Here is a 20,288-nt window from a genome sequence, read left to right as displayed (position 1 = left end):
AGGTGCATGCTTGATACAAATAGTCCCGGCAACCCTGGCCCTGGGACCTGGCTGGCATAATATGTGTGATGAAATCGATAAGACTTGAGATGGGGAAAGCCGAAGACTTGGCTCGGGACCGGCGTTCCTCTTCCAGGTGCAACTGCTGCAACCCCCTTCCAACCACTTCTCCGCAACTCCTTGGAAACCGTGGCCAAACGTGCTGTGCCCTTTGCTTGCCGGCTATTAGCCACATCTGCCTGGTGATGCAATATGGCAGTCCAAGTCCAAGTTCACTTGCGTTACAGGGCCCGTTCAGGCCGTGGCAGGTTGGCATGTCCGGACATGTCCAGCTTCAACATGCCCAGCGCGCTTGCACACCTCTATTCTCCCCATCGCGCATACACGCTTAATCAACGGAGACCCTCGTGCACACCTCACGGCCTTTCCTGCTGATAGCCACTCGATGCATCGCCAGTCATTACGCCTTGCGCTTGACGAAGCCTCTTCGTGTCCCCGGCCGTGTATGCGGGTTGTCCTCTGTGCCCACCTGGTCCTGCGGAGCGATGCTGCCGTGCGCAACAGAAATGGCCTGTAGCAGCCACAAAGCGACGCGGGAAGCAGCAATCCAATTGTCAGAACCCCGCCCTACAGTATGCGGTCATTTTCGCGTTTGCCCCCCAAACTGGCAGCGCATTCTGGGGCCGCGGACTCTCCTAAACCCCCCACCCCACCCCGGATGCGGCAGCGATCTGCGTCGAGTGCAACTCCAGCCGCTGCATCCTCTCCGCATCCTCTTCACAGCGAAGCGGCCACAAAATGTAACACCCCAAACGACTGAGATAATCCGCACATGCACACGCGCACGCACACGCACATGCACCCGCGCACACCTACAATCCTCACCTGCAGCGTCACTCCCAGCCGGGCCGCCGCCGCCTCCAGCGCCGGCAGCTCCGCCCGGCTCACCACGCTCGCCACCACGCCCGGCGCGCCCGCGCGCCCCGCCCGGCCCGCGCGGTGCGCGTACGCCAGTGCGTCAGGCGCCAGCCCCATATTTATGACTGTGTCGCAGTCCGGCAGGTCCAGGCCGCGCGCCGCCAAGTCCGTGGCCACCAGGGCGCGGAAGGTGCCGGCGCGGAAGGCCGCCACGATGTTGGAGCGTTCCAGCCGCGACAGCCGGCCGTGCAAAACCGACACCTGAGCACGAACCCGTGGGGAGGGGGGCCGGCATTGAAGTCGGCGGCCGTTCGCTGTATGTGCGCTCTAAGTTCCTAGTTGCTGCCCTCGCCTCCCCTGACTCCCCGTCGCTTCACTTCTCAGTCGCAGCCTCAAACGGCACAGCTGTGAAGACCCGCTGTTTCATGCCCTCTCCTTGGTCCATCTCCCTACCCCCTTCCCTTTTGCTTCCCCTTCCTCCTTCCCCTTCCCCTCCGCACCGACGGCCCGCACCCCACCTCCATGTTTCTGGCCTCCAATTTGTACTTGGTCACCATGGCCTGATTGGTCCGGCCCACGAACAGCAGCGCCCGCTCCGAGCCCAGCGCATGGACCAGCCTCCGCGCTCGGTCCGTGCGGTGCTCGGCCGGACACAACACATACACATGTGCCAGGTGCGGCGGCAGGATGTCTGCCAGGGCCGGGCTGCTGTGGATGCTGCTGCCTTCTGATGTGTTGTTCACGCTGGTGCTGAGGCCGGTGCTGGTCGCGTTGCTGGGGTCAGGGCTGGTGGCAGGAGACGAGCCGGGAGGAGGAGAAGGCTGGTGGGCGCCGTCGCAGGAACGAGCAGCAGCGGAGGCCTCCGGGGTTGTGGGCTCCAGCTGTAGCCGCTGGTGATTGGCCGCTGCTGCAGGCTCAGTCATGGGTTGCAGTGACGACAGGCCTGGTAGTCTCGCCGTATCTGACGCCGTCTGGGCAGCAGTCCCCGCGCGTGCCGCGTTTGCTCCGAACCCGGGCTCCCCCTCGCCTTGTGCCCGCAGCAGCTGCCGCCGCAGGTACTCCTCGGGCAGCGCGGACCTGCTGTCCAGTGCCACCAGCGCCAGCGGCCTGCTACTGCCGCCACCATCGGCAGTAGCAGATGCAGCAGCATCCGGCTGGGCGCACCAGCGGCTGTAGGCTTGCAGCCGCTGCGGGTCCAGGGACGCGCTTACCAGGATTGTCTGGCGGCCGCCACCGGAGGCGCTACCGCTACCAATTCTACTGCTGCTGGCGATTTCGGCAGGGTCGCCACCCGGTGGCGGCATCGGCGTGCTGGAAGCTCCGGCAGCGGCAGCGGCGGGTGCCACCCGGCGGCCCACATGGGAGGCGATGGTGTCCACGTGGCCCCGGAAATCGTCATGCGCCAGGAGCGTGTCAACCTGGCAAAAGGGTTAGGGGGCAGCGCTGGCTATTGGCCCTATAGATACGGGCTTGTTTTCTTTAAGACAGCGATGGTGCAACGCTATCGGACCGTCAGCCTGCTGCACTTCAACACACGCCCTATGCTCTGTGCCCATCCCATTGCCGCAGCGGCACCAGCCCCGCGCCCTTGCGCTGCTCCCGCCCTCGCGCTTCCCTGCCCCGCCCGCCCCTGCAGCTCACGGGATTGATGCAAACAACTTCCTGCCCCTGCCCCTGCCCCTGCCCCTGCCCCTGCCCCCACCTCGTCCAGCACCAGCAGCGGGCAGCCCCACACTGCCAGTGCTCCGCGCTGCACCAGGTCCGCCAGCCGGCCCGGACTGCCCACAACCACCGCCGGCCACACGCCCGCCTCGCCGCCGGACAGCGCCGCAGCCTGGCGCTTCGGGTTGGCGCCGCCAATCACCTGTGTGTTAGAAGGGCACACAGGAAGGGACACATGTAGGTAGCGCCTGTGTGCGTAGGACGCGCGACATATGCCTTTGCTGCGCGCTGAGAAGGCGCGCAGCACCGGCGGGCGTGAGACCCTGAAGAACGGCAACATAATGACGTCTGGCCGGCTCTGCCCCCGCCCTGACCCTCCTCCCGTGCCCGCCTCCCTTCCGTGTCGTCCCCCGCGCGCACCTGCTGCACCAGCTGCCGGCTGGCGGACGGCGGCAGCAGCTCCTGCGCCGCGCGCTGTATCTGAATGCCCAGCTCACGTGAGGGCGCCACTATGACAGCCTGTTTGTTGTTGTGTGCGAGCCAGTGTCACAGGTGGCCACAGGTCATGTTGGCGAATTCTGACTACCAACACGACCAGCTTCCGCATTGCTTGATGCTGGTGCCGCCCACCGACCTGGACGCTCCTCCCCGCCTGCTTTAGCGCCGTCGCCCGCGACTTGGCGGCGGCGATCAATGCGGTGGCTCCGGGCTCCCCGGCTGTTGCTGTTGCGGCCGTGTACGCAGCAGCCGCGGCAGTAGCGGCGGCCTCGGCGGCCGCCCGCCGCTGCAATGCCAACTGGATGACTGGTAGGACGTAGGCCAGCGTCTACGAACAAGAGTTTGGGGTATCAAAGGTGAACAGCGTCGCCAAAGCACCCAGCCCATGATGCATGCCCCTCGGAGGTGCCCACCTTGCCGGAGCCGGTGCAGGACTTGATGGCCACGTCCCGCCCCGACAGCACCAGCGGCACCGCGGCCGCCTGCACCGGCAGCGGCTGGTGCAGCCCGCGCGCCGCCAGCTGGGCCTGCAGGTTGTAAGAGGCGGGCGGGGGCGCGGATGTGGGTCGAGGCAAGCACGCCCTGGAGGTGGGCGGAGGTGGGGACGTGGGGTGGGCATGCCCCAGCCCAGCGGACAGGTCCCTCAGGGGCGCCTGTGTGGCTTTCAGACGCATGCGCACTGCCCTCCTCAGAGTCTTCATCTACGTACAACCGCGCACGATGCCTTTTTGAACCACGAATGCTGAGAGGGCTGCCGTAAGTACACCCAACCGAAGCCCCCCAACCGGCTGTCATCGCACATTCACACCTGCAGCGCGGACGCCACGCCCAGCGCGCCGAAGTCGCGGCCAGCGCCGTCTGTAGAGCGTGGAGCGCCAGCTGAGAAGCCGCGGCGTGCGACCAAGGGAGCAGCGCTCGTTGTTGTTTGCAGGACGCAGACGGACGCCCGGCCATGGCTAAGTGGACACCGCGCGGCGGCATCCCGGGCACTGTGCCATGGGGGCGGGAGTCCCGCAGCGGCGGCTGGTTGCCAAGCCCCAAGACGCACGCCGCCGGCAAGGGTGTGGCAGCCGGGGTCAAATCCGCTGGACTGTGGGGCCTCATGAGGGCAGAGGGGGTGCGCTGGGGGTGGCCTGGGTCCCGCATCAACCGGAGCCGTGTAGCCGGTGCCTCCCGCGGCCAGTGTAGGGCTGGTGAAGCCTCCACCAGCGCCGTCGGCTTCGGCGGGCCGGTCGCTGGTTGCACTATCAGAGTCGGGTGTGTGGACTGTCCAGCAGCGTGCATGTTCTTGGCGCGTGAGCGCTGCCAGGCGCTGCAAAATCGCTAGCGCCCGTCCTCCACAACGGCATTTACCCACCGAAGCCAACATCGGCGGTTCAAAACGTGTGCGCTTTAATTAAAGCTCGCATAGTGTCTGTAGCTAACGCGCGATGGAATGGAATTGACCGAGCTGCAATGTGCAAGGAGCCAACTGCCCGATTGCATGGTTTGCGAAATCGTTGCTCGGGCGCGCCTCTGCGAATTTGGATGCATTTATTACATAATGCGTACTAGCATAGCAACAACAATACCTTCGCGCCTCGCTTCAACTTGACCCTAAAGTCTGTTTGCTGCAGCTTTGGGGCCTGCTCTGGAGCGAATACTCGATGGCAAGCAAATAGGAGCCAGAATCGTGGAGCATAGAGCAAGCGATAGGGGCTGGCGAGCTCGGCAAGCCCATCTTCAAGAGCACCTGGAAGCACTTGCAGGTATGCTTGGGACGGCCGCGGATTTCCTCAATGAGTGTAGATATTGCGTATAGCGCAGCGGGCCAGTCGCGCGCGGGCCTGGGCAGGTCCAGACGCGAAACAGACTGAGATACCAGGGTCTGCAAACTTAAGCTCGCGCGCTCCAAGCGCTCCCCTCCTTCGAGCGCGCGTTTATTTGTTCGTGCACGTACGTTTAATGCCGGTCGATTCTTGCAGGGTTCCAGGGAGCGCCAGATAGTTCGCTCGGGTCCGAAGCGAAAGCCGCGTGGCAGCGGGAATGGACTCGGCAATCAGCGATTGGCTTGCGCAGCCAAGCTGCGAGCCGGAGCTCGCGGGCGTAGACCAGTGGCTCGGGGACGGAGCGCTTCCAGGTGTGTGTGTCGCGAAACAGGGCCCAGCGCTCACTCGCCGTGACGGCAGCGAATGCACACTCGCTGAAACCTAGGATGTCATAACTCGTTCTGCTCCTACAGCGCAGCCTTGGGGCAGCGCGGCCTCCAGGGCCATCAGACGCCATGCTCTCAATCAGTCGCTTTCGCTCCTGCTCGCAGACCTTGCCGTTGACGAGTTTGCAGCGAATGTCGAAGACTTCCTGGCATCCACTCCGCCAGTCCTAACTGAGGTGCGCGGTCGGGGCCGGAAGAGCTAGGCGTGCGCAACCGTGACAGGGTTAAAACGGTTGCCGGACGCCGCGCGCGTGTGTCACGCGCAGCCCTGGGGGCGGCCTTGTTGTTTACGCTCACCGGATGTCCATCGAGTGCGGTGATTGACTCTGGCCCATGACGGCGCGCCACAACTTGCAGGGTTTGGACACGGCGCTTGCGCCCTCCCCCCTAGCTAACGACGGTGCCAGCAGCAACCCGTCCAGCAGCAGTGGCTGCGGCACCAACAGCGCCGGCGCCGTGTGTGGCGGCGGCGGCGGCGGCAGCACCAATGGCGGCGGCATGGGTGGCGGCTTCGGCGGTGGCGGCGGCGGCGGACTGGGCGGGCTGGGTGGCTTTGGACGCGGCACGTTTCGGAGCTTCAGCACCAACGACCTGCAGGTGGGGTGGCCTGCCCACTGTGAGCCGTACGGGCGTACGGCACTACTAGAGATATTTTGGACTGGGTTTTGTGCCTAAGGTGGTGTCGGTGTGTGAGCAAGACCACATGCGCCACAGGAATGCTGTGGCTCGAACGCGCGGCGCGCGTGCGAGCTGCGACTCTGTGACGCTGGAGCGCGCAGGTGGCCGACGGCTTGCTAAGACTCCTCCGCTCTTAGTCATACCCCAACCTAGCTTTCCCAAGCAAGCGCGTCTGGTCTTGTTAAGACTCCTTCGCTCTTAGTCATACCCCGATCTAGCTCTCCCAAGCCAGCGCGCTCGGTGCCTCTTCGATTGACCTGGAACGCTCGCCTTGTGCCTGTCCGCAGTTGCTTGCGGCTCTGGAGGGCTCTTACCTGGGCGGCCTTCCTCCCACTGCCGGCCTGAGCGCACCGCACACACTCGGCAGCCACAACTTTGCACACAGCCAGAACCAACACAGCCAGAACCACAACGCGAAGCAGCACAATGGCGCCGGCGCCTCCGCGGCCTCAACGCCGTCTTCCTCCTCAGGTGGGCCCGGCGGCAGCACTGGCGGCGGCGGCGGCGCAGCGCTTCTGTCGCGCTCACCCGGCGGCGGCAAGGGCTGGGCAGGTCCTGCGCTGGCGCCTGTTCCCGAAGGCGCCCCGACACATGGCGAAGCCATGCTTCTGCAGATGACCCAGCAGCAGACGCAGCAGCAACATTACTGCCTGACATCGGCGGCTGCATCTGGCGCAGTGGCAGCCGCGGCCGCAGCTGGAGCCATGGCTGGCGTGTGTGGCGTCGCCGCCACGTCGCCGGCCTGCCAGGAGCAAGCGCCGTCGCCCACAGACCACGGCGCCCAGCCCGCCCCGCCCGCCCAGCCCGCTCAGCCCGCTTACGCAGCTGCCTACGCAGCAGCAGCCGCGCCGAGCAGCAGCAGCACTGGCATGGCACTGGGTCCCACACCCGTCTTCCAGCACCCAGTGCAGCCTCAGCAGCCTTTGCAGCAGCAGGCTCAGGGTGTGGCAGGCAGCCCACCGACAGTGCCGCCGCCGCCGCCGCTTGCTGGCGGCCTGGGCGGCATGCGGCACGTGCCGTCGTTCGGGACCTTATCCAATCTCATGTCCACCACACTGACCATCAAACGTGAGGCGGACGAGGACCCAGGCTCCGACAGCCCGCGCCACACCGGCACTGGGTTCATGGCCCCTGTGTCCTTTGGTGGCCAGAACCACTTCCAACAACACCAGCAACAACAACAGCAACAGCAGTCGCAGCCGGCTCCGCCGGCTGCTCCATGCACTCACATGGACGCGCAGGCTGAGTCACAGCCGGCAGCTGTCGCCGTGAGCATGTTTGCGCAACAGCAGCCGCAGCAGCAGCAGCAGCAGCGGCCGCACACGCAGGCGGTGTTTGGTGCGCGCAGTGGCTTTGGTGGACCGATGCCAAGCGCGTTTCAGGCATTGGGTCTGCCGCTGCCGCTGCCCGGCGCAAGCTTGTAAGTTTTGACTACGTGTCGCTTGCTGAACGCAGTGAGGCTGGCGGTTTGTGTACCGTATAGCGAGTTACATGAATATGCATGTTTCTGAGTGCGCTTGTTGCTACGGCGTGATTGCTGCAGGCCTTCGTTTCCCGCCGCGCCTCAGCAACAACAGCAGCAACAGCAGCCTCAGGACCCCAGCGCGCCGACCGCCTCCGCCACCGCCACAGCTGCGCCACCGGCACCTGCCGCCGCCATCACTGTCAAGCAGGAGCCAAGCGCAGTCGCAAACGCGGTGGCGGGAGCGGTGGCGGCCGCCGCGGCGGAGATGGTGGCACAGGCGCAGGCACAGGCGCAGGCACAAGCGCAGGCGCAGGCACAAGCGCAGGCGCAAGTGCAGGCTCAGGCGCAGGCGCAGCCGGAGGCACCTGCCACCCACAGCGCAGGCAGCGGCGGCGCGCTCGCCGCCTCAGCTGCAGAGCTCGCGAACTCAGCTGAAAGCGGCGGCGGCGGAGGCTTTGGTGGCGGCTTGAGCCTGGCCAGGCTGGGCATGGGCATGGGTGGCGGCGCCGGTGGCGGAGGACTGCGCAAGTGTGCGAGTGCGCTGGAGCTGTGTGAGTGGCGCAGCAACAGCGTCAGCCTGGACCCTGTGGGGGAGGACGAGGAGGAGGAGGAGCTGGGAGGAGCTGGTGGCGGCGGAGGCAGCAACCGGGAGGGCAGTGCCGGGCCTGCTGAGGGCGGCGGCGCGGACGGCGCCGGTGGCGGCAGCAGGGTAAGTCTCACAAAGGCTTACTGCGTCACGACCAGGATGCATGGTGTGACAGGTGGAACACTGGACGGCCTGTTGTTTGGCGGCTTTGTATATAGTAACATTCACGAAAGCTGCGTATCGTTTGCCGGCTGCCAACTCGCCGCGCTGCCCCGCGACATGTGTCATCATCTGGACCCCACCGGCCCGTCTCTCCTGTACCTCCCAACCTGCACCCCTCACGCGACCCCGCCCCGCCACTGCCAACAGATGATTGGGCGGCTGACGGTGGAGGAGCGGCTTCAGCGCATCCTGCGCTACCGCCAGAAGCGGCAGATGCGCAACTTCGCGCGCGAGATCAAATACCAGTGCCGCAAGACACTTGCCGACTCGCGGCCGCGTGTGGGGGGCCGCTTCGCGCGCAACGACGACCCCAACAGGTGTGTGTTCGGAAAGCACCAGGGGTTGTGCGTGCGCGCGCGCGTGTGTGTGTGTGTGTGTGTGTGTGTGTGTGTAAGTGTGTGTAAGTGTGTGTGTGTGTGTATGTGTGTGTGTGTGTGTGTGTGTGTGTGTGTTTGCGCAGTGGGTCATGTGTGGGGTACGGTTGGCATGCATGTATTGCACCTTGGCTCATGCCTTGACGTCATTTAACCCGCATCGTTCGGGCATGTCGCTGCTGCAGCGTGATGCCGCACCAGACAAAGAAGGCTCAGCGGTCTGGCCGGTCGGCCGGCGGCCACGATTCGGCGGCGGCCGCCGCGCACCAGCAGCAGCAGCTGCAGCACAAGCAAGCCGTGGCGGCGGCGGCGGAGCACCAGCGGCAGCTGCAGCAGCAGCTGGCGGTGGCTGTAGCAGCCAAGGCGGTCGAGGCGGTGATGGCGCGGCAGCAGCAGCAACAGAAGCAGGCGGTGGCGGCGGCGGCCGCGGCAGCGGCGGCAGCGATGCCGCTGCCCATGCCCGGCATGCACCCGACGGCGGCGGCGGCGGCGGCGAAGGCTGCGAGTCAGCCCGCCCACAACGCCACCACCACCAGTGCTACCATCTCCACGACCAGCAGCGGCAGCAGTGGCGACCAGCCCGGCGGCGCAAGCACCGCCGGCACGGCGGCGGCTGCTACTGCCGCCGCCGCGGCAGCCGCAGCCGCTGCGGCGGCAGCCGCCGGCGGCGGCGGCTACCCCGGTGCCGCCGCGCACCCGGGTGGCGCCTACCCGCCTGGCATGTACGCGGCCCCTGGGCATCCCCCGGTCGTGCTGACGCATGCCTATCCCGGCGGCGCCGCAGCCGCCGCGGCGGCGCCGCAGCAGATGGCCGGCATTGTGTATCCGTACAGCTACCATCCGTACGCCTACGCGGCGGCGGTGCCTCCGCCAGGCGTGGCCGTGGCCCTGCCCGCCGGCGGCGTGGCGGCCCACCACCAAGCCTTCGCGCAGCACCAACAGCAGCAGCACGCTGTGGCAGCGGCGGCGGTGGCGGCGGCGCACTACCAGGCGGCAGCCGCACAGGCGCAGGCACAGGCGCAAGCGCAGGCGCAGGCGCAGGCGCAGGCACAGGCACAGGCGCAGGCACAGGCGCAGGCACAAGCCGCTGCGGCGGCGGCCGCCGCCGCAGCGGCAGCGGCCCAGGCGCAAGCGGCCGCCGCCGTTGCCGGCACTGCACAGGCGGCACCCATGTACGGTGTGGCGCCTACGGCTGCGCTGCACCACCCCATGTCCACGCACTTGTACCCCTACGCCGCCCCCTCGCCCGCGGGCATCCCGCCGCCGGGCCTGCTGCCGCCGCAGCAGTACGCACCGCCGCCGCCGCCGCCGCCGCAACCGCACGCCGCCATGCCGGCGGCGCCAGCCTGCGCCATCACGCCCGGCGGCGCCGCCTCTGCCGACACTCCAGATAGTGCCGCCGTCGGCATCGGCGGCAGCGCTGCCGCCGCCGCTGCCTCTGTCATGGCTCCTGACAGTGGCTGCGGCAGCGCCATGCTTGGCTCGCTGCCGCTGCCATTGCCGCTGCCGGGTGACGTGGCGGCTCTCGGCTCGGAGGGGGGCGAGGCGGGTTTGGGTTTGGGCGACGTGCCGGAGCGGTTGGATTCTCCTGGGCTGCTGGATGCGCTGTTCAGTCACATGGATGCAGAGATGGCGGCGGAGGTGGAGGAGAGCGCGGCGGCGGCGGCGGCGCTGCTGCACCCCACAGCGGCGGGCACCGCAGGCGGTGGCGGCGCTGGCCTGGCGGCACAGCATGCACAGCACACGGGCGTGTCGTGCATGGCTGTGGATGGCTGAAGGAAAGGTGGAGCGGCAGGCTGCAGGCGGCTGGTGCGTGCCGTAGCCGATTGCGGCACGGCACGTGTGCAGCCGCAGGGCCTGTTCACGCATGCGGCCGCGGCTTTGCAGGCGAGGTCGAGCCCTACCTTAAGGCCGGCGAGCACCTCGAGCCTGGCAGTGGCAGCGAGAGGAGCAGAGCAACGAAGCAGCAGCAATTGAGCCTGGACAAAAGAGGGGTTACTGTCGGTCCAGTCAGCCCGCGGCGGGGTGCGGCATGACATATGCGAGGGGCCGCCCGCCGCTGCCATGCACGTTACATTTGGAGGGGTGAGCAACAAGTTTTCTGAGCAACAAAACACACCACCATTATTGTTGCCGTTGAACCTAATTGTCCGTCGCGGTCTTGTGGCCGCGGTATGTATGTGCGCGTGTTCTTAAGTACAAAAGTAATTTTGGCCGACGAAGCATGACGGGGCTTGGGCCCGTTGGTGGCAGCTGTCGCATGGTGTGCAGGGCAACCGCAGTCGGCTGCATAAGCAACGGCACGGCCGTACGATGCATACGTAGGCACTTACGTATTGACGGCACGTACGTACGGGAATATAATTTTCGTACTGCTTATGCACTGCTGCAAATAGTTGCTTTTCGGGCTGAGCCCCTTTCCCCGTGACCGGGGAACACTTGTCGTACTGCTGCGCGGTTGCGGCTGCGAGCATGCTCATGAGCGTCAGTTAAAACCCATAGCATCGAGGGTGGGAACGCGAGCTGCGCAAGGAGTCACCTCCAAACCCGAGGCAGGACCACCTGTGTGATGCACCGAGAGTGAGAGCTGATACACGCACACTCACACACACTGGGTGCACATCGCCCTGGCCGTAACTCGTGCGAGCGCGAGTGGCGCGAAACGCGGGTGCGGGCTGAGAAGAGCGTTTCGGGCCTTCTTGCTCAAAACGGCATATGTATGAATACATTTTTGGGCCATGACGAGATTTGCGGCCGGCAGCAACAGGCTGTCTGCGGTTGGGCCGGTTTTTGCATGTACCGGCATCAAGCTTTGAGCTTATTACTGGGAGGGCGAAAGACAAAACAAGGGAAAGTTGTGACGATTCAGCAGACTGTTAGCGAGAGCCGCGTGCTATTCGGTTACTGGACGGCATTTCCTATGGATACGGCATAAGCTGGAAACACGGACGGGCGGCGTCTGCGTCGGGAGGGGACAAGTGTGTGCAGGTGCCACCTGCATCGGAGTGAGGCATGCGCGTGACGATTGCAACTGGCGGCTGGCTGCCAGAGTGCAGAGGATTAAGGAGAGGCGTTTAGTGCTGACTCCGTCAGTTTACTAGGGCTTGTGCATCAAAAAAAGCGAGAGGCAGAGGGACGTGGTCCCACATTGCGCAGGAAATCGAGAAGAAAACAACACAAGTATTGTGGTTGGGCTGGATGCAGCTGGCGCAGGTCGCATATCAATTTGGTCATCGCTGATGAGGCTGTTGAAGTTGGGTTGCGTTTGAGGCATCATACTCTTTTGTAGCAGGCAGATGGGGGCGGTGCCCGAGCTTAACGCGAGAACATTGGTAACTGACAGCCGCAGTTGCGGCTAACGCTCGGTTTGTCGTACAGCGTAAAGGGGCGTCACCTTCCATTCAACATGAGGCCTTGCACTATGCGGTACAGACGTACGTGATCTACATCGCGCGTCTATGCGGGCAGGCCGGTCGGTTGCCGAGTGATTGCAGTAGCATCCGTTGTGGAAGCAGTTGATGTGCGTGAGTGCGGTGCGGCGTGTACGGCTGGGACCTACCAAAGAGGGGGTGAAGGGCGGCGCGGGCACAGAGATACACACGTGTCAACACCACAAGCACCTATCTATCTGACGCAAGTCGCGGATCACGAGGCGGTCGGTAGTTATTGGAAAAGGTGTTGGGGTTCGATGGCGACGCCGGGTTGTCAGTATGACTGCGCGGAGGCGGGCATGGCAAGGCGTTAACGCGCCAAGTGTCGAAACCGGTGCCATAGGAGAGCAATATAATTACGTAGAGCTGAATGTCTCATCGTGGTGTGGATTGTACATCGCCGTGTGTGTGTTCTCTAATGGTCATCGTTGTGAATGTGGTGAACAGGGCCCCGCGCCGCAATTGCCCTTGAGTTCCTTTGGGATAGTTTGCTATCATGTTGGTAGGAGGCCCAGTTACACGTTTGGACAGCACGGAGCATCGCAGCGAGCGGGGTCCTAGCGTACAGACCCCAGACTCCGCCCGTGTGGGCTGGTTTCAGCCAGTAAGCACTGCAGCGGTATGGGCGATCCTGGCTTCGGCCAGCAGTGCATCGCTCATGAACGCCGCGTGATTCCTTTTGACATTACTTGAAGCGTGTTATGGTGGCATGTATGTGTGGCGGGCTTTACTGTGTTGATATGGGTGTGGAAGCGCGCAGGACAAGGGCGCCGCACAAAGGCGGGCACGCAACAATGCGGCAACGTGCGCTCAGGCGTGCGCACGCCTGTGTGGCCCAAGTCAGAACGCGCAGGGCAACAAAACAAAGTGCTTGCGGATGGGCAGCAGGGCGGGGGGAAGGAAGCAGATAGACCACGGGGGCAGGGGCTTATCCACGAGGGCTTCGTCTTGGAAGTGTGTTGATGCCATGAGGGGCTGGGCACGCGGCTCTGGCTATCTGTCCACGCCCACAGCAGCCGCGTGAGTCTTGATGCAACCCCGCGCGGCCGGAGGCCCCGTGCATCAGGGCTTGGTGGGTTGCTGCCGCGCGACCGCTGGTGATGTGCGATGGGACAGGGTTGAGGCAGGTTGGCGAGGTCCCGTAGGCCGTAGGGTGCAGCTGACGAACGCCGCCTGGCTGGTCGAACGCCGGAGTTACTGTACCGACAAGTTGCTGGCTGGCTAGGAGTTTGCTGATGCGCATTCCTCACGCTCCGCTGGTGATGTGTAATGCAAGCGCGAATCTGTCATACTCTGCCGGGACTCAGCCTCACACCAGCTACAAGTAGCGCGACTCCACTGTACGCTTCCCTGTACGCCATGGCCTAGGCAGGCCTAGGCAGGCCGGGCGACAGCTGCCACGACAGTTCTGTGACCTGGGGTCATGGGGTGGTGACGCTGTGTGTGAACGCCCATGATACCCTGAAGCATGTGAAGCCCCAAGACACGGGGCACTGGGAAAGCCCGGCGAAGCCAACTCATCTTTCAATGATGCCCCGCCAAACAAGATACGAGCCCGGGAGGGTTGGAGGGAACGGAACAGGAATCGAGTGGGCTCATCACCAGCAGCGGGTGCTGCTTACTGGTCGCACCATATAGGTCGTGGTGTCACGCCTCAGCGGGTTACCTAGCAGAGCGTGTCACCGTGCTGTGTTTAGCTGTGCCGATGCACGTACGGCAGACGGAAGGGCAAGACCCGGGGTTCCGCAAGGGGCTGTGAGGGGAGTTCCCGGTCGTGCCAGGAGCGTGTGTCATGCGTTGCGTTCGTGGAACCGGGTGGCTGAGCCGTTGACTGGGCTCAGGCCGCCGCGTTTCCTAGTGCATCGCGTGTATGCTGTGCTGCTAAGCCTCGTGTGTTTGGGCGCCAGTCGCTAGCGGTCAGGCTAGCCTGGTGGGCGGTGGCCGAACTGGCCTGCGTCCCATGCGGAGTAAGCGAGGTTAGAGCGTGAGAGAGCTCAAGCAAGCTTGTCTTTGCTTGAGCTACTTGAACGACTTTCATTTAGCGATTTCAGAGTTAAAGACCCGTCAGTGCAGTCACGTCACAGACTGCGAATAATTGTAATATACCGAGACGGAGAACGTATTGCCAGCCCTTGGGAAGGCGTGACAGTGGGGCCCCATGCCGACACCTACCTGGCTAATCGTGGCGTATAACCATGTCGTGCAGTGTAACACTCGAAATGCACCACTCCTCTCCATACATTCTACACTTTGTTGCTAGCATGGGTGGTCCTCCGCCAGGTCTGGTTCGGGCCTCCAGACGTCGCCTTGCCTGCAGCTAAAAACCCAACGGCCCAGCTGACCCCACTGGCAAAATGACAAGTGCCCTTTCCACGATGGCAGCGTGCACACCGCCGGCCGCCACTGCAGCTGCCTAGCTCTATTGCCTACACCGCACCGCTGCTATCGCTCATCTTCCCAACGCCAATTCCAAACATTGCTGCCCTATGCTGCTAACCCAGTTGTTCAGTGCACAGTGCCTGTCAAGCGCATGGCCCGTCCTGCGGTGTCTCTTTTCGCCCACGACCGGCCTTACCATTACGACGATACTTATGAATACGTTCAGTCAATAATAATCACGTCATCGGACATTTCGTCATCGTCATCCGGAGCCGCAGGCCCGCCCGATGCGCCACCGCCGCCGAAATCACCGGCAGCCCCGGCCTCCTCCTCATCTCTGTCACTCTCCGCAAGCAAGCGCTGACGCACAGGCCAGGGCGACACAGCCCAGCCGCCGGGGCTCGCAGATGCTATCTCCCCCGGTGCTCCTGCTGCTGCTGCTCCTGCGGCCGCCCCAGTAGCGGCTGTAGCAGCGCCCCTTGCGGGTGCTGCTCTGGGCGGCCCGGCCGGCTGCCGGCTGGGCCCGCCGCGTCCCGCTGCCGCTTGCCCTGCAGCTGTCGCTTCCGCTACCGGTGCCGCCGCGGCGCCCCACTCTTTGTGCTGCTCACCACCAGCAGGCGGCTTGGGGCTCCGGAGCCGCTTGGACACACCGCACGCCTGCACCGCCGTGCCTCTATCGGTGGCGGCCGCTTCGCCGGCTGTGCCGACTGCGCCGGCGGCCTGGCTGCCCCGGCGCCCCGCGCCCGCCTCGGAGGGCACGGTGCGCCCTGCCAGGCGCTTGCTGGGCGGCAATGGCGTACACAGGTCCACCACCTCCCTGGGCTCGTGGCCCTGCTGGCCCTGCCATTGCTGCTGCTGCGATTGCTGCTCGGGAAACGGCTGGTGGCGCAACTGCCCGTGTTGGACCGTGGCAGCCGCAGTAGCAGCGCCTGCAGCAACGCAATCTGCAGCGGCAGCGATCGCTGCAGCCGGCGGCGGCGGCGGGCTGGCGGTGCTGCCTGCGCACTGCAGCTGCGCCAGCATCGCTGTGACGCCACCGCCCGCCGACAAAACCGCCTCGCCACAGCCGCCGTTTCCACTGCCACCGCTTGCGCCGCCGCTGCCACCACCGCCCGCCCGCGTGCTGTCACCGGGCAGCCCGCCGACCCGCTGTGGCCGAGGCTGCGGCGGGGTATGCGCCTTGCGCTCCTGCACAGCGACCTCGTCCCCCGCCTCGCCCGCACGCTGCAGCCGCCACAGCTGCTGTCCGCCCTGCTGTGTCTGCCCGCGGTGCTGGTCCGGGCGCGGCACAGCTGTCCCATGGGACGACGGCCCGGGGTCGGCAGTGGCTGCGATCACGGGGCTGCCAAAGCCGTCCGCGTCCGCGCCAACACCCACGTCCGCGTCCACATCCATGCAGTCAGCTGCGGCCTTGGTGCCGGTGCCGGTGCCGGGGGCGGCGGCGCCCGCTGCCTGCTCGCCGAGCTCTTCCGCCAGCTCTTCCTGCAGATCCTGCATGCGACCGCTCTCCTCCTGGTCACCTTCCTGGTCTGGGTTATCCCGCTCCTCGCCCTCCTGCTCCATGCCCTCCTCCTCGTCCTGGTCCTCCTCCTCACTGGAGGTGCCGAGGATGACCAGCTCCACTTGCTGGCTGTCTTGATGGCTGTGTTGATGACCTGCCGCCTGCCAGCCATGTAACATCTCCTCCTCCTCCTCCGTCTCCTCCTCCGCTGCCGCCTCCTGCGCCTCCATACCTGCCCGCCGTGTATCTGTGACCATGCGGCGGGCATAGAGCCCGCCTTCGGCTGCCTCGTCTCGTGCTGGCGCATCCCATCCGTGTGAGCGACCACGCACTTGCATGTGGCCCCAGCCTGTGCCCTCAGCAGCTGCGGCTGCAGCACCATTGCCGCCGCCGCCGCCGCCCACACGACGAGCCCGAGCAGCGGCACCAGCAGCAGGTCCGGTGGAGCTCCCGCCGCGGCCGCGGGCCAGCAACGGCGCAGGTGACGGCGAACGCGAGGCCGCAGGCGAGGTGGAGGGCGAGGGCGAGGCCGAGGAGGACAGCGCAATGCTGCGTGTGGCGTGGCGCCCGCGCCCGCCACCAGCAGCAGCAGCTTGGCCGCCTGCCTCCACCACCTCGATTTCATCGCCTCCCTCGTCATCCTCATCGTCATACATGCCGGCGGCAGGTGGCGCGGCCGGCGCAGCTGTCGCTGCAGCCTTTGAAGAGCCGCTCCCGCCGGCGCCCCCGCGCGCCTGGAGGCGGCGCCACAGCGGCACAGGCGAAGCGTCATGGTCGCCCGCCACCGCCTCCTCTCCTCCACCACTTTCTACACGGGGTCCAGCTGCGCGTTGGCGTCCGGGCGCAGTGGCATGCGCTGCGGCTGCAGCCGCGGCCTCAGCCGTTGCGACTGCCGCCGCCCCTTTGGCGCCCTTGCGTTGCCGCTTGGCCGGCGAGCCTGCTGCTCCCCCACCACGGCTTGCGACGGCCACGGGCCCCGAAAACTCCGTGGCCGCCCAAGCGACCGGATCTCCCTCGGCGACTGTGTACCCTGCCGCGGCGGTGGGCTCCAGTTCCGCCGAAGCCGCAGCGGCTGTCGCTGCTGCTTTCCGCCTGCCCCTAGGCTTGGCCAGTGCTGCAGCCCCCTCCGGCGCTTCGCCGCCTGCCGCTGGTGCCGCTGCTCCTACCACTGCCTTGGTCCGGGGCTTGCGGGGCTTGGTTGTTGCGCCTGCCCCACGACCCTTCGGGCCAGCTGCTGCCGCAGCACCCGGCTCTACGGTTGCCGCTGCGTTAGACAGCTGCTCCCCCTCCCTCTCTGCCGCAGCCATGTATCCTCTGTGCCTACCTGCCTCAGCCCAGTCACATAGGCCGCCACCCGCAGCGGTGGCACGCGCTTCTGCAGCTGCCGCCGCCGCCGCCGTGGCCGCCTTAGGCTTGGCTGTGCGCTTGCGAGGCTTCGCAGCAGCAGCAAGAGTTCCGGCCGGGAGCGGCCCCCCTTCCAAGCCGTGTGCAGCATCTGGGTCGCCAGGTACGGCTGTCGCCGCTGCCGCTATAGCGCCTTTTCCTCGGGCCTTGCTCCCGCCGGCCTTGCCAGTGGCCGCGCGTTTGCTCCCGCCCGGTGCGGCCCCACCCGCCCCGGCACCGGTGCTGATGTCCTTCGTGCCACCGGCTGCGCACTTCGCCGCTGCCTTAGTCCCAGCGCCACGCCTGCGATTGCAGGTGACCGGAAAGTGTGTGAAGGCTTACCGTCGTTAGGATATGCACGCAAGCAAGCAAGCCCATAACTACGCAAACACACTCCAGCACAACTTCAAGGGGCGTCAAGTACTCACAGCGTCACAGCGCCATGTCCGAACGCGCATTCATTCTTCCTTTCATGCGATCTTATACGCCCAACCTCTCATCCAGTCCCGCCTCACCTCTGCCGCCGCCCGCTCTTGTTGCCCCAGCCCACCGTCTGCATGCCCCGCAGCAACTCCATCCACGTGTGTGCCGCGCCGCAGGCCGGACAGGACCCCTGCTCCGGCACCCCACCGAACCGGCTACCTCCGCCTCCGCCGCCTGCTGACCAAGCTACAGCCGCGTCTGCCGCGGCCGGCACGGCTGTAGCAGCCCAGCGTGCGGCCATGCAGTCGAGGTGGAAGGGCGAGGCGCAAGTGGCGCAGTAGAGCATGTGACGGCTGATGACGGCGGAGCACAGCGCGCAAGGCGCCTTGCCGCAGGCCGCCACCGCAGCCGCCGCTGCCGTCGCCGCCTCCACCGCGGCCGCGGCTGCGCCGCCTGCAGCTGCGCCAGTGGCTGTCTTGCCAGAGACGTGGCAAGGACCCGCATCCGCGGCCCCTGCCGCAAACGGCTCGTCCTGCGGAGCGGCAGAAGTGCAAACTGTGAGTAGCAGACCAAAGGCCGGTCTGCGGCATGGGAGCCATCCTGTCACTCCTTGACAGTTGCCCCCCCTCCCCTGCATCCTGCACTCGCCCCGCCGCCATCGCCGCCTTGGGTCCCGCCCCTCGCCCCTGTGGGCCCTCACCTCCAGCAGCTCAACATCACCGTCACTCTCACTGCCGCCTCCGCCTCCGGCCGCGCCCCCACTGCCATAGCCCAGGCCGCGCGCGTCCGCGTCCGCCTCGGCGTCGCTGCCGCCGCCAAGGCCGCCCTCGCTTGCCGTGTCGTCCTCGGCCCCGCCCTCCCCTTCTGCACCCCTTTCCGCGCTGCCCTGCTCCTCGCCCGCCTCCCCCTCTGGCTGCTCCCCCTCCTCGTCGTCGTCCATGTCGTCCAGGGCCTTGGGTAGCTCCTCCATGGGCGCCGTGAACACACGGACATGGGTGGGCGCGCTGGCGACGCTTTCTGCAGCCATCAGTGCCATATTCGACATTTAACACTACCAAATGCGTCAATAAGTCGGTAAGGCATTTCAGCAACACAGCGAAGCGCGAGTACGGTGCACTTGTGCAGGCATGCGGATGGCCAGGCAAGGCCCCAGCCCAACACGCGGCAACGCCGGCCACGTGCCCAACCCACATGCGGCATGCCACGGCCCACCCACCCACCCAGCCACCCACCCACCCACCACCCACCCACCCACCCAGTCACGCACCCTTGATGAGGGCGGCGTACTGGGGCGCCAGGTACTGCAGCGTGAGCGGGAAGTGGCGCCAGGGCGACTCATGCAGCATGCTGAGCATCAGCAGGATCTGCACAGCAGGAGGAGCGCGGGAGGGATGAGGGGAGAGGGAGGTTGGGGCGGGGGCTTGAGCAGGGCGCGGGAGGGAAGCCAAGCGAGGAAAGCGGCAAGTGGGCAAAGGGCTCTGCCGCTGCTGAAGCCGCTTGCCCCTGCAACGGCAACCGCCCACGCCCACCCTCTGCCCAACTACGCTGAGTGCAGCAGACCAGGCCGTACACAAACAAACAGGCAGGCAGACAGACCGGCCTGCCGGCCAGCGACGCCGCCCCGCTGTTGCGCACCTTGCCGCGCACGCCCTGCATGCGCTGCCTGCCCAGCGCCTGCGCGATGGGCCTCACGATCAGGCTGCGCTCCGGGTGCTGCCACGCCCATTCGAACTGCAGAGCCTGGATCTGCACAACCATCGAGTGGAGATGTGAAATTGCAGCAGCCAGCAGTTGCAAGATGCCAATACGGTAGTGGCAGCAGATGTGTGGAAAGGAATGGCGGGAGAATGGGACCATAAATGGCAAGACTCTTTGGGGTTGCAGCCAAGGCGCGGCAACGGACTGACCTTGGTTGGGAACCCGTACAATACCAAGGTCATCTCCCAAGGCCGGCCCCTGCGGCAGAGTGGGTCGAGTGGAATGTGCAACAAGCGGGATGCGACTGGATGCGCCGTTGTGGCCACAGCCCGCGAGCATGGCCCGCGGGATTCACTCACTTGTGCGTCTTCCATGCACCGTTCTTGATCAGTCCATTGTGCTGGCGGATGCGCCGGCGTGGATTCACGGTGAATCTGCCAAAAAAACGAGGGCGTTGCGGAGGTGGGTGGATGGGGCTGGGTGGGATGGAAGTTGGGGTAGCACGCAAACCACAGCGCTGGGTCAGCACTCCCCCACAGCCCCACTCTTCCCATCCGCTCCCATTTACCCTGCCTACCCGATGTAGGTACGCCCTTTGTGCTTGGGGGACTGGCTGGCGAGCAGGTAGCAACCGAAGAACTCGCGCATCTTGGCTGGGTCCCTACATTTTCATGCTGTTTTTTCTATGGGCGATTGTGAAAATGTTGCAATTAGCAGCTCATTGATTGACTGGGAGGGCCTTCTGCAATGCAACTTCTGTTCGTTGTCGTCAGCTTTTGGATATAAGCTTCGGCGTGTAATTACAATATGTTACTATACGAGAGGTCGTCGCTAGGCTCAACAAAGCGAAAACAAACTGGGGTGCCGGATGAGCTG

At 65.5% G+C, this 20,288-nt stretch overlaps 3 protein-coding genes across 3 annotated transcripts; 1 reads left to right on the top strand and 2 right to left on the bottom strand.

The window, feature by feature from the left end:
• Nucleotides 1–77: 77 nt before the first annotated feature.
• On the bottom strand, nt 78–4,479 carry CHLRE_07g351600v5 (uncharacterized protein). Its single transcript, XM_043064570.1, has 9 exons — nt 4,432–4,479; nt 3,887–3,957; nt 3,492–3,605; nt 3,215–3,406; nt 3,001–3,099; nt 2,621–2,782; nt 1,437–2,336; nt 886–1,179; nt 78–571 (listed from the first exon to the last, which is right to left on the bottom strand). Exons 1-9 carry the CDS (start codon nt 4,445–4,447, stop codon nt 461–463), a joined length of 1,959 nt encoding a protein of 652 aa, XP_042923138.1. The 5' UTR covers nt 4,448–4,479; the 3' UTR covers nt 78–460.
• Nucleotides 4,480–4,579: 100 nt separating this feature from the next.
• On the top strand, nt 4,580–13,310 carry CHLRE_07g351550v5 (uncharacterized protein). Its single transcript, XM_043064569.1, has 8 exons — nt 4,580–4,826; nt 5,043–5,197; nt 5,378–5,448; nt 5,630–5,869; nt 6,238–7,370; nt 7,494–8,124; nt 8,371–8,540; nt 8,783–13,310. The coding sequence occupies exons 2-8, from the start codon at nt 5,104–5,106 to the stop codon at nt 10,371–10,373; spliced, it is 3,930 nt and encodes a 1,309-aa protein (XP_042923137.1). The 5' UTR covers nt 4,580–4,826; nt 5,043–5,103; the 3' UTR covers nt 10,374–13,310.
• Nucleotides 13,311–14,047: 737 nt separating this feature from the next.
• Nucleotides 14,048–20,279, bottom strand: CHLRE_07g351500v5 (uncharacterized protein). The gene is made up of 8 exons (XM_043064568.1): nt 19,990–20,279; nt 19,772–19,846; nt 19,622–19,670; nt 19,350–19,460; nt 18,982–19,078; nt 18,415–18,731; nt 17,807–18,246; nt 14,048–17,594 (listed from the first exon to the last, which is right to left on the bottom strand). Exons 1-8 carry the CDS (start codon nt 20,058–20,060, stop codon nt 14,630–14,632), a joined length of 4,125 nt encoding a protein of 1,374 aa, XP_042923136.1. The 5' UTR covers nt 20,061–20,279; the 3' UTR covers nt 14,048–14,629.
• Nucleotides 20,280–20,288: the final 9 nt, after the last annotated feature.

The sequence above is a fragment of the Chlamydomonas reinhardtii genome, chromosome 7 (assembly GCF_000002595.2).
Source record: "Chlamydomonas reinhardtii strain CC-503 cw92 mt+ chromosome 7, whole genome shotgun sequence".
Classification (NCBI taxonomy): domain Eukaryota; kingdom Viridiplantae; phylum Chlorophyta; class Chlorophyceae; order Chlamydomonadales; family Chlamydomonadaceae; genus Chlamydomonas; species Chlamydomonas reinhardtii.
The sequence above is the reverse complement of the archived record's forward strand: the minus strand, read 5'-3'. Positions and strand labels throughout refer to the sequence as shown.